The sequence below is a fragment of the Dreissena polymorpha genome, chromosome 1 (genome assembly GCF_020536995.1).
Source record: "Dreissena polymorpha isolate Duluth1 chromosome 1, UMN_Dpol_1.0, whole genome shotgun sequence".
NCBI classification, from domain to species: domain Eukaryota; kingdom Metazoa; phylum Mollusca; class Bivalvia; order Myida; family Dreissenidae; genus Dreissena; species Dreissena polymorpha.
In genome coordinates, this window is record NC_068355.1 from 84,009,872 (window position 1) to 84,023,228 (window position 13,357).

The 13,357-nt window shown below is 37.1% G+C and overlaps 1 protein-coding gene across 2 annotated transcripts in view; it reads right to left on the minus strand.

Annotated features, from left to right (window-relative positions):
* Positions 1–13,357, minus strand: part of LOC127838515 (spermidine synthase-like) — a 61,911-nt gene that overhangs the window by 9,940 nt on the left and 38,614 nt on the right. For both annotated transcript variants that reach the window (XM_052366318.1, XM_052366312.1), the window contains 4 exons: positions 6,929–7,021; positions 4,365–4,518; positions 3,513–3,596; positions 4–149 (listed from right to left, as the gene is read on the minus strand). In XM_052366318.1, coding sequence (XP_052222278.1) covers positions 4–149; positions 3,513–3,596; positions 4,365–4,518; positions 6,929–7,021 — 477 coding nt within the window. The remainder of the gene's footprint in view (positions 1–3; positions 150–3,512; positions 3,597–4,364; positions 4,519–6,928; positions 7,022–13,357) is intronic.

Below are 13,357 nucleotides of genomic sequence, written 5' to 3' on the forward strand. Positions count from 1 at the left end.
TACTGGACGGGAGCTCGCCATAACAAAACCGATCTGTCCACTGGCATATGTAGGTATCCCAGCAAACGCGTACCCAATACTTGGAAACAGGCTTCGACAGCTGCTCAGAAGTTGATCCGCTACATGCAGGTCCAGCCATAGATTCTCTCCTGAATATCATATGAACCATGTCATGTGAAAATGGGTCTTATGCCATATTTCATTTGGAGCCAGCATAGCTGAAGACAAACCTGCACATTTATGCAGTCTGGTCAAGGGCTGCTCAGTCCACTGCAAGGACACAATATATTCAGGGATTTATAGAAGACAGCCCCGCTGCTGACCAGACTGCGATATTGCCCAAGATAGTCTGGAGCCATGCTGGTCACACAGCATTTCCAGTTACATTTGTCATATTATTTTGAGACAATAGAGCTTATTGCATTCACATGTTGTTTTCCCATGCCATGCTTCCTATAATACTGACCTAACATGTTAATATGTTATATACTGAGCCAGCACTGTATACTTGTAAAATGATTTAATGTTTACACTGTGGTGTAATGGATAAGATGTCCGCCTAGCGACCGGTAAGTCACGAGTTCCATCTCACCTGCAAAAGTGTTCTTTACATCTCTCAAAGACACCAAGTACTGGTTCTAGGCCCAGGAAATGAACTCAAGAGCATTTCAATAAGCATGGAGCTTTCGATACAATCGAGCTTAAATAAATAGGTTTAAACTAAATGCTTATTTTCACATGGCTATTAAACACTGAAAATCTGATGTTTTCTTTAATTGAAGAGTCATAAATACCAGTAAACTTATCACTACAACTATTTTTAGCTTTGGTTATCTACAAAAAAAAACAGGAATGCAGTGGCCCAAATGATTAGTTTAACTAACAAGAGCACCGCCTTGCGGGTGCAGACCGCTCATCTATTTTCTTTTTAAAGGTGAAGGGACTCTCATTTTCAATCACAAAGGAGGGAGGGGTGGAGTGAAGAGGGGTGCATTGTGTGGGGGTGCGGACATTTATTACATTATCTTCCAAAAATGCGAAAAAAAGGAAAAAAAAAAAATTCGGGGGTGGGGGGGGGGGGGGGGGGTGGGGTGGGGATTCTTGGGTGCGATGGTTGGACGGTATTTCAAACATAAAATAATAAAAATAAATATTTGTGTTTTTTAACCGTTTAAAAAAAAATGGGGGGGGGGTGAGGTGGGGGGGTAATTTGTGAGATGATAAAAAAAGGGCCATAATTCCGTAAAAATGACAACCAGAGTTATGCAACTTGTCCTTTTACTGTACCCTTATGATAGTTTGCGAGTGTTCCAAGTATGAAAGCAATATCTATGATACTTTAGTGGTAAAGTGGACCAAAACACAAAACTTAACCAAACTTTCAATTTTCTAAGTATAAAGGGCCCATAATTCCGTCCAAATGCCAGTCAGAGTTACATAACTTTGCCTGCACAGTCCCATTACGATAGTTAATAAGTGTTGCAAGTATGAAAGCAATAGCTTTGATACTTAAGGAATAAAATGGACCTAAACACAAAACTTAACCAAAATTTTCAATTTTCTAAGTATAAAAAGGGCACATAATTCTGTCAAAATGCACGCCAAAGTTATCTAACTTTGCCTGCCCAGTCCCCTGATGATAGTAAGTAAGTGTACCAAGTTTGAATGCAATAGCATTGATACTTTCTGAAAAAAGTGGACCTAAACGCAAAACTTAACCAAAATTTTCAATTTTCTAAGTATAAAAAGGGCACATAATTCAGTCAAAATGCACGCCAGAGTTATCTAACTTTGCCTGCCCAGTCCCCTCATGATAGTAAGTAAGTGTACCAAGTTTTAATGCAATAGCATAAATACTTTCTGAGAAAAGTGGACCTAAACGCAAAACTTAACCGGACGCCGACACCGACGCCAAGGTGATGACAATTGCTCATAATTTTTTTTCAAAAAATAGATGAGCTAAAAGTTACCCAACATGTAAATTTCATATTCTTGAATGTGGTTGCAGTGATGTAATTTACAATTATTTTGCATGATCAAATGTCATTTGATTTTAGAAATGTGTGCTAGGCGAATAGATTTTTATATAGAACAAGAGATTTGTTTGTCAGAAACACAATGCAACCTTCTGCACCGCTTTGAATTTTCATTTTTATTTGACCTTGAAGGATGACCTTGACCTTTCACCACTCAAAATGTACAGCCATGCCAAATATCAAGTTGCTATCTTTAATATTGCAAAAGTTTAACCATGGTTTAAGTTTGTGACAGACAGACTGACACATACAATGACAACCACATACAAGACAGAAAGACAGGCAAACAAGAGCTGTGTTCGTGAAACACAATGCCCCCTACTGCACCGCTTTGAAGCCATATATTTAACCTTTGACCTTGAAGGATGACCTTGACCTTTCACCACTCAAAATGTGCAGGTCCATGAGATACATATGCATGCCAATATCAAGTTGCTATCTTCAATTTTGCAAAATTTGGACCTTTGACCTTGACCTTGAAGGATGACCTTGACTTTGACATTTCACCAGTCAAAATGTGCAGCTCCATGAGATATGCATGCAGGCAAAATATAGAGTTGCTATCTTCAATATTGCAAAATTTGATCTTTGACCTTGAAGAATGACCTTGACCTTTCACCACTCATAATGTGCAGCTCCATGAGATATGCATGAATGCCAAATATTGAGTTGCTAACTTCAATATTGCAAAATTTGACCTCTGACCTTGAAGGATGACCATGACCTTTTACCACTCAAAATGTGCAGCTCCATGAGATACACATGCATGCCAAATATCAAGTTCCTATCTTTAATATTGCAAAAGTTATGGGCAATCTTAAAGTTTTCAGACGGATCGACAGACTGACCGATGGACAAACTGACTGACGAACAGACAGACGGATGGATGGACTGACGGACAGTGAAAAAACTATATGCCACCCTTCGAGGGCTTAAAAAAGTTATGGGGAATGTTAGTTTTTGGACGGACGGATGCCATATATTTGACATTTGACCTTGAAGGATCACCTAGACCTTGACCTTTTACCTTTCAAAATGTGCAGCTCCATGAGATACACATGCATGCCTAATATCAAGTTGCTATCTTCAATAGTGAAAAAGTAATGACCAATGATAAAGTATTCGGACGGACGGACAGACGACATATTAGAAATTTGACCTTGAAGGATGACCTTGACCTTCACCTTTCACCACTCAAAATGATCAGCTCTATGAGATGCACATGCATGCCAAATATCAAGTTGGTATCTTAAATATTGAAAAATTATGACCATTAAAGTTTTCGGACGGACGGACAGACTGACATACTGACTGACGGACAGTTCAACTGCTATATGCCACCCTACCGGGGGCATAAAAACAATATACCCCCGATCCTGGGGCATAAAAACTCCAATGTACAGTAAGAACAGGTGTGGGCAACTGTGGTTAAAATATTTGGCTATATCCCTGTGTGAGTACTTGACTGCTGGTTACCTTGACTGCAGATGATGCCATTTGGTTTGAGAGCTGCCTTCAGACATCTGTAGTAGTCCAGCTCATACAGGCCCTTGGCTGCACCTGCAGGGGAGGCAATCACAACACCTAAACTGACCAGGGGAGGCAATCACAAAACCTTTACTGACCAGGGGAGGCAATCACAACACCTTTACTGACCTTATTTGTGAAAAAAAGAACAACACCATTTAAAAGTTTATCCCATAATGAGTAGGAAAAACCCACAAATGTGTGTGTTCAAACTTCCATTGATTGGATAAGATATGTCAGTGTTAATTGCAACAAGAGGTTTATTTCAAGCCAACAGAAATTGTGAATTTTGTGCCATTAAATCAGACAATTTGGTAAATAAATATAATAAACTTATATACACTTTAATTGCACAAAATAATTAACTTGAATTGTAACAAAAACAATCTAATATAAAGTTTATTAATGGTGATAATATTCTCGCTATCTTTTTGCAATTGGTGTTTTTTAAGAATTGGGACAAAAACATGCTTTGGAAAGGGTCAGATATACTCACTTGTGAGGAATATGGCGCGAGAATCAAGAATCAATAGCTGTAATTATGTGTGTGTTTAAGTTTGCCAGAAGTATGGTGAAACAACAGTATGACGAATATATGAATTTATTGCAGTTCTGAGATTTTCAAGGAAGCACACTATAAATTGAGACATATTAAAAATGCAGGCGCTTAGTGTATGAAAAACCACAACTAACATTCAAGGCATGTACACCCAGCACTACAGTGGATGACACAACCTGTACTTACTTACAGAACACACCCATCACCAAGTAACCAACAGCACCAACACAACAAACACAAACCTATAGGATCTGGGGCATCTGTGATGATGATGTCAAAGCTGTCCTTGTGTTCCTTCATGTACTGTATGCCGTCCCCTATGTTCACATGACATCGGGGGTCAGACAGGGATCCTGCCATGCTGGGCAGGTATTCCTTGCACACCTCTATCACTTTCTAAAACAAGAGCTGTGTGTAAAACATGCATGCCCCCCCCCCCCATATGGGCTGTCAGTTGTAGTGGAATAAGTTTTTTGTCACTGTGACCTTGACCTTTGACCTAGTGACCTGAAAATCAATAGGGGTCATCTGCCAGTCATGATCAATGTACCTATGATTTTCATGATTCTAGGCGTAAGCGTTCTTGAGTTATCATCCGGATACCATTTTTCTATTTCAAGTCACTGTGACCTTGACCTTTGAACTAGTGACCTGAAAATCAATAGGGGTCATCTGTGAGTCATGATCAATGTACCTATGAAGTTTTATAATCCTAGACGTAAGCGTGCTTGAGTTATCATCCGAAAACCATTTTACTACTTAAGAGTCACTGTGACCTTGACCTAGTGATCTCAAAATCAATAGGGGTCATCTACAAGTCATGATCAATGTACCTATGAAGTTTCATGATCCTAGGCCTAAGCGTTCTTGAGTTATCATCCGAAAACCATCTGGTGGACGGATGGACGGACGGACCGACATGTGCAAAACAATATACCCCCTCTTCTTCGAAGGGGGGCTTAATAATACAGCATTCCAAGCATGTGTCACATATGAGTAGCACTGAAAATGTGTTTTTAGATGGCTTCAATTCATTTACCTGGAGTTTTCAAATTATCAATGTTCATCTTCAAAAAGCAGGGGTTCACTAAAGGATTTAACTTCTACATGCATATTTCACTTAGTTAAGCCCCCCCCCCCTCCAGTTAAGAAAGATTGCCAAATATGTAGGTCAGTATTTGTTGATAATTTCAGAAAAAAAATTCTGGTTATCATCTACCAATATGACCCAATTTGATAGTTTGATGGTCAACTGAAGGACAAAATGCCAAACTATATCAGTTCAAACTGGGGATCTTTGATATAGGGAGATCAAAAAATGCAAAAAGAAGACACCAGAGATAAGTCCATATGATAATTGACTTGCCTGACAGCCTTCCTACTTTGAAAAATCTTTTGCCCTTTGAAATTTTAACATAGCATGGGCAAAGGGTGTCCGCTAAAGTAAACCTCTAAAAAACTTTGAACTAAAAAATTGCAATCAACATTTAAATAGGGCATAGCTGTATTTATTTGGATTTAAAAGGAAGAAAGTTGTTTTGGAGCATAGCCTTCTGTCATTTTGTCTTTTGCTTGGTCTGTTTGAAAAGCGAATTGCTACAATTTTATCAAAAGCTTTTTATAAGTGTTCTCATTTAAAACCCATTTTAAGTCTTTCAAAAACTATATTAAAACTTCAAAACTGGTGTTGTGAAAGTCTAGTATTGACATTTTCTAAATAAACATTTCAGTCATTGGTAGGATTTCTTTAACACTCCACTTCCAGGGGTGGCGAAATCAAATGTCCGAGTTGCCCGAGTCGTACATTTGCTTGTCTGGGCAACTGATTTTTTTCAATTTAGTTGTCCGTGGAAAACAAGTTTTTAAAAGTCGCGTCCAGGTATACAAAAATACATTGTAATTTGTATTAAAGCCGTAATTAAGTTTTACAAAACAGGATGTTGACACGCGATTACATTGTCAGTGCTTTTTGCCGAGCAATCAAGCTAAAATACATGCACTTTCCTGCGCAGTGATCTCCCTTATTCTATAAGAGACCGGGAGCATGCCGCATTTTCAACATTCGGCCCAACTGTTAGACAGTGTACAGACTGGTTTCTATATTTTTACAATCAGACGGAAATAAAAAGTATCAATCTAAGATAATCAAAACACGGTCTACCTTGTTATTTAAGACGACTTAATGGTAAAGATGAAACTTTTTTTTTAATCTTCAACAACGGAGAAGAAACCCGAAGCTTTGAGCAGCCCACCTCCCAAAAAACTAAGAAAGATTATGATAAAAAATATGATTTAAGTAAACGCACCAGAACTTTTCAAGAAACTTGGCTAACCGATTTTCAATGGTTACCAGTTTATATAATCAAATTGCTACCAGTAGCGTAGTCTCAGTCTGATGAGGTCCACATATTGGACTAGTTTAATTTGTTAAGATTACAATGTACTTATGTTCAGCACATGTTTTAATTACACTAGCTTCGCAAGATTTAAAGTTTGAGAAAGTCTTTAGTTTACATTGTTTATAATATACTGCTCTAATGAATGTACCATTGAAATACAACTATAAACAAAACAAGTAAATCATACTCATTTTGATATATTCCACATTGTTTTACATTAATCAATAAATGCCTTTTTAATTTATATAAACATTAACGGACAAGTGTAGTTCAGCAACAGGCAAGTTAAATTTCCTAAATGGTTGTCCGTGGACAAGTATAGTTTTTTGAGATTTCGCCACCCCTGCACTTCCCAACAAAAATCTTACCTCATTTAACTACCTTACAACACTGTCTCCTAATCTTACCTGGTCTATTTCACACAATGTGACTCGTTCAATGCCAGGGTACTTCAGCACTTCCCTAACAACACCACCGTCACCCCCGCCAACCACCAGAACCTGAAAAATGATTAAGCATTGAGAACAATGGACGATGGATCTTATGTATACTCAGAGAGTGTAGATCCAGACCAGCCTGTGCTAGGTTTGGACGATGGATCTTATGTATATACAGAAAGTGCAGATCCAGACCAGCCTGTGCTAGGTTTGGACGATGGATCTTATGTATATACAGAGAGTGTAGATCCAGACCAGCCTGTGCTAGGTTTGGACGATGGATCTTATGTATATACAGAGAGTGTAGATCCTGACCAGCCTGTGCTAGGTTTGGACGATGGATCTTATGTATATACAGAGAGTGTAGATCCTGACCAGCCTGTGCTAGGTTTGGACGATAGATCTTATGTATATACAGAGAGTGTAGATCCTGACCAGTCTGTGCTAGGTTTGGACGATGGATCTTATGTATATACAGAGAGTGTAGATCCTGACCAGCCTGTGCTAGGTTTGGACGATGGATCTTATGTATATACAGAGAGTGTAGATCCTGACCAGCCTGTGCTAGGTTTGGACGATAGATCTTATGTATATACAGAGAGTGTAGATCCAGACCAGCCTATGCTAGGTTTCGACGATGGATCTTATGTATATACAGAGAGTGTAGATCCAGACCAGCCTCTGCTAGGTTTGGACGATGGATCTTATGTATATACAGAGAGTGTAGATCCAGACCAGCTTGTGCTAGGTTTGGACAATGGATCTTATGTATATACAGAGAGTGTAGATCCAGACCAGCCTGTTCTAGGTTTGGACGATGGATCTTATGTATATACAGAGAGTGTAGATCCAGACCAGCCAATGCTAGGTTTGGACGATGGATCTTATGTATATACAGAGCGTGTAGATCCAGACCAGCCTGTGCTAGGTTTGGACGATGGATCTTATGTATATACAGAGAGTGTAGATCCTGACCAGTCTGTGCTAGGTTTGGACGATGGATCTTATGTATATACAGAGAGTGTAGATCCAGACCAGCTTGTGCTAGGTTTGGACGATGGATCTTATGTTAACAGAGAGTGTAGATCCAGACCGGCCTGTGCTAGGTTTGGACGATGGGTCTTATGTATATACAGAGAGTGTAGATCCAGACCAGCATGTACTAAACTTTCAATGTTTGTAGTTATAGTTGACAGAGTATTCTTACCTTCAATTCGCTGGAAATTCACAAATTACTTTGAGATATCTTAGTTCTACATTACCAAATACTTATTGCCTGACATTATTATAATAAAATAACCTGCATATGAATAAATGAAAAAGACACCATACATTATAGTCATAAAGAGCTGAAATAGATAAATTATCAATACAACAGGTTTCAATTTGACACAAGAGGTGTGAAAAACTTGGCTTACAGCTCAATAAATATCTTTCAATTAAGAGAAAATATGTAAAGTTAAGCAGAAAACAATAAACATGAAGAGGCTTATTTGGGACAGAAAATAACTCTCACATAGATGATATTTCATGGCCAAACTTCTACATAACAGTTTAATTGACATAAAATAAGAATGGGTTGTATCTAGATCTGTGACTAAAGCAAGTTTGAGATAAGTTTTTAGCTGCATGTGGAAATAATTGAGCGGCATCATGTGAAAATGGGTCTCAGGCCCTATGAAGCCAGAAAGGGTAGCTCCTAACCAGACTGAGCAAATACTCAAGATGGTCTGGAGCTTCGTTGGCTGCATATAGCTCGAGACCCATTTTCAAGTAAAGCTGGTACTATAACAAGAACTGTTCAAATGTTTGTTTCCAACTGATTTAAAGCATATGAAACTCTTGTCTTTGATGTCCATAACTCTAGTTTTTAAGTAATGGCCATTCCATGTTCTTTGTGTAGTTGGGGACAGCTCTGGTTTAGTATGATGTTTGGTACCAATGTTCAACAGTTTAAACCTTCAATGTTTTGCTTTGCACTCATCATTCCAAGGTCAGTAGTTGTTTTAAATGGCAGACAATCCCTTCAAGCAGCCTCCATTAAAACATTAAACAAGAGGGCCATGATGGCCCTGAATCGCTCACCTGACTAATCAAATACAATCCCAACCCAGATTTCATCAAGATAAACATTCTGACCATATTTCATAAAGATTAGATGAAAAATGTGACCTCTATTGTCTACACAAGGTTTTTCTATTATTTGACCTAGTGACCTAGTTTTTGACCCCAGGTGACCCAAATACATTCCCAACCCAGATTTCATCAAGATAAACATTCTGATCAAATTTTATAAAGATTGGATGAAAAATGTGACCTCTTTGTCTACACAAGGTTTTTCTATTATTTGACCTAGTGACCTAGTTTTTGACCCCAGGTGACCCAAATACATTCCCAACCCAGATTTCATCAAGATAAACATTCTGATCAAATTTTATAAAGATTGGATGAAAAATGTGACCTCTATTGTCTACACAAGGTTTTTCTATTATTTGACCTAGTGACCTAGTTTTTGACCCCAGATGACCCAAATACAATCACAACCCATATTTCAATCAAGATAAACATTCTGACCACATTTCATAAAGATTGGATGAAAACTGTGACCTCTGTTGTCTATACAAGGTTGTTCTATTATTTGACCTAGTGACCTAGTTTTTTGACCTAGTGACCTTGTTTTTGACCCAGATGACCCAAACACAATCCCAACCCAGATTTCATCAAGATTAACATTCTGACCAAATTTCATAAAGATTGGATAAAAACTGTGACCTCTACTGTCTACACAAACAAATTGTTGACGGTTTTTCTATTATTTGACCTAGTGACCTAGTTTTTGACCTCAGATGACTCAAATACAATCCGAACCCAGATTTCATCGAGATAAACATTCTGACCAAATTTCATAAAGATTGGAAGAAAACTGCGACTATTATTGTCTACACAAGGTTTTTCTAGTATTTGACCTAGTTTTTGACCTAGTGACCTAGTTTTGACCCCAGATGACCCAAATACAATCCCAACTCAGATTTTATCAAGATATACATTCTGACCAAATTTCATAAAGATTGGATGTAAACTGTGACCTCTACTGTCTACACAAGGTTTTTCTACTATTTGACCTAGTTTTTGACCCCAGATGACCCAAATACAATCCCAACCCAGATTTTTATCAAGATAAACATTCTGACTAAATTTCATAAAGATCGGATGAAAACTGTGACCTCTACTGTCTACACAAGGTTTTTCTATTATTTGACCTAGTTTTTGACCTAGTGACCTAGTTTTTGACCCCAGATGACCCAAATACAATCCCAACCCAGATTTCATCAAGATAAACTTTCTGACCAAATTTCATAAAGATTGGATGAAAACTGCGACCTCTTTTGTCTACACAAGGTTTTTCTATTATTTGACCTATAATGTGACCTTGTTTTTGACTTAGTGATCTAGTCTTTGACCCAAGATGACCCAAATACAATCCCAACCCAGATTTCATTAAGATAAACATTCTGACCACATTTCATTAAGATTGGATGAAAACTGTGCCCTCTACTGTCTACACAAACGAATTGTTGACGGTTTTTCTATTATTTGACCTAGTGACCTAGTTTTTGACCTCAGATGACCCAAATACAATCCCAACCCAGATTTCATCAAGATAAACGCTCTGACCAAATTTCATAAAGATTGGATGAAAACTGCGACTATTATTGTATACACAAGGTTTTTCTAGTATTTGACCTAGTATTTGACCTAGTGACCTAGTTTTTGACCCCAGATGACCCATATACAATCCCAACCCAGATTTTATCAAGATAAACATTCTGACCAAATTTCATAAAGATTAGATGAAAACTGTGACCTCTACTGTCTACACAAGGTTTTTCTACTATTTGACCTAGTTTTTGACCTAGTTTTTGACCCCCGATGACCCAAATACAATCCCAACCCAGATGTCATCAAGATAAACATTCTGACCAAATTTCATAAAGATTGGATGAAAACTGTGACCTCTAACTGACTAATGGGATTGTTTACCCTCGGGACTTCGGTTAAAAACCATTTCCCGAGCACACTGCTTAACATAAAACTCTGCATAAAAAGGTCGAAAACGGCCATAAAATGGACAGCCCGATTATACTGGGCTGTACCATTGATATAAATAGAAAACTTTGCAGTGTTGGTGCGGTGCCTTAATAAAAATCTATTGGTTTAAAAATATCTATACTTATTTAAGAAGCGTTATAAGAAAAACGCAGTACTTTACACTGGCTGGGCCTAACGCTGTTAAAAAGCGGCGTTTTTATTGGTTGATACACTTTTAAAACGATGGCACTGATTGGCCGAAATTTCTTATTAAGGATTGCAAGTAGGTTAATCCGTTTATAAATAGAATTTTCCCACGGCGGACGTTGCACTTTAACAAAAAGTAAACAATAATAGTTTATATGCAGAAAATATAAATGAAAGAAAAGGATGAATAAATCCAAAAGAACCTGGACTTGTTTTATAGTTATAAATTACTATGTTTATGTTATGTTACTGTACTTTTTATTATTTATTATTATTTATATGATGTTGTTATTGTTTGTTTTGTTTTTTAAGGAGGAGAGAGAGAAAGAATAGCCCGATTTTTGTAAGTAAAGATGGTGAAAACACACATACTGTTGTATGTGGCATCATCATGATTACTAGACCCGAGTCTTTAGACTTTGTGATCTGTGTTTTAAATGTTAAAATCCAAATAGGATTATTTTAATATAATGCTTATAGAAAAAGGAATACACAGATGTGTAATATGTTTGAGAAACAAAATAATAATACTTGAGGGTTTTCCAGATCACAAAGTGGTTGAACATTGCCACTATATATTCACATACATAATCAAGTACCATTATTATGTGTATATTTAAGGTTTAAACGAGATGCCACACAACAAGATCTAATCGTTGGTGAGATATGTTTGTCTATGAACATTAATAAGTAGGGATGCCAGAGCCTGATTTAACAGCTCTCAAATGTAAAGTGAATTTGCATGTATACTTGCAATTATATGAAAAAAGAAAGGAAAAAAGACAATATATAAAAACACATAGGGAGTATAACTCTCAGATATATATTAATGTTGCAACTAAGTATTGAGTTATTAAAAAATGTAATGTGTATACATTTATGTATGTGGCTCAATGTTGAACACTTGCAGACAGGGAATATAGTTGTAATGCTCAAACGTAAGACCCTGTCTGTATGGAACTTAAGGAGGATTGGGCTATGGAGAAGAGAAGTCCCCCCAGAGTGGCATTAAAACAATATTTAAAAGTGAGTTTAGTAAATCCCTTATATGTTAAGGGTAATGACTTACATGTCTCCAAACGGTCACCTTTATAGGGCCACTTAAAATTAAAGGTAAGACAATGTTCTTTACAGTTAAAAATGAGACAAAAATAACTAAATTTGTACAAAAGGTACATTATTTACAACATGTACAGAACTATATGAGTTTATATATTTAAAATACATGTTGCCACCCTGGAGGGTTGAAAGAAGAAGAGATTTTTGGAAGTGTAGGCCGATGTGAGTGGGGGAAAAAGAGCCAGCAGGGGTAATGTCACTCAGTTGAACTAAGAGAGGTAATTGTGGGGATGGTTGTTTCCCCTGGACCAGAGGGAGTGCACGGTAAATGGAAAAAGGTTTGTATACAATTGAAGGAGAATTATAAAAAGGTATGATGTAAAATGGTAAAAAAGGCCAAATATTATCTAGATGCATTAAAACACACCCAAAAACCTCTAATCCAACCAATATTATTTATATATTGGTGATAACAATGGAGGAAATAGTACTAAAGTACCTTGTATGGTATGTAAAATGGCAATTAAACAGAAAAACCGATGCAATTTGCTATATAAAATAGCAATTTAATATAAAATTAAGGAAATTTGCTATATAAAATAGCAATTTTAACATAAATTAGTGTAATACAGAGTAAAATGTTTGCTATGGTGTAATAATAGCAGTATTGAGAAAGAAATTAAGGCAATTTTCTATATAAGATAGCAGTTTTACACAAAAATAAGGAAATTTGCTACACAAAATAGCAGTTATAACAAGATTTAATGTACTACAAGGTACAAAATAAGCAGTATCAACAAAGTCGACAATAATACCAAGGAATTGGCATTACCCTGGATAGGACTAAATAAGTGTTTATCATGGTATAAGGCCCTGCACCGTGCACTCCAGTCCGACATGGTTCTTCGAGTTTGAAGGGGAAAGGGTGGGGTGTCAAAGGGGAAGAGAGGGGGTGCAATGCAGCCAACAATCCCAGGTTACTGGACATCCTCGTCCTTTCTTGTAGTAAGAAATGCCATAAAATATGATTATATTAAAAAACTT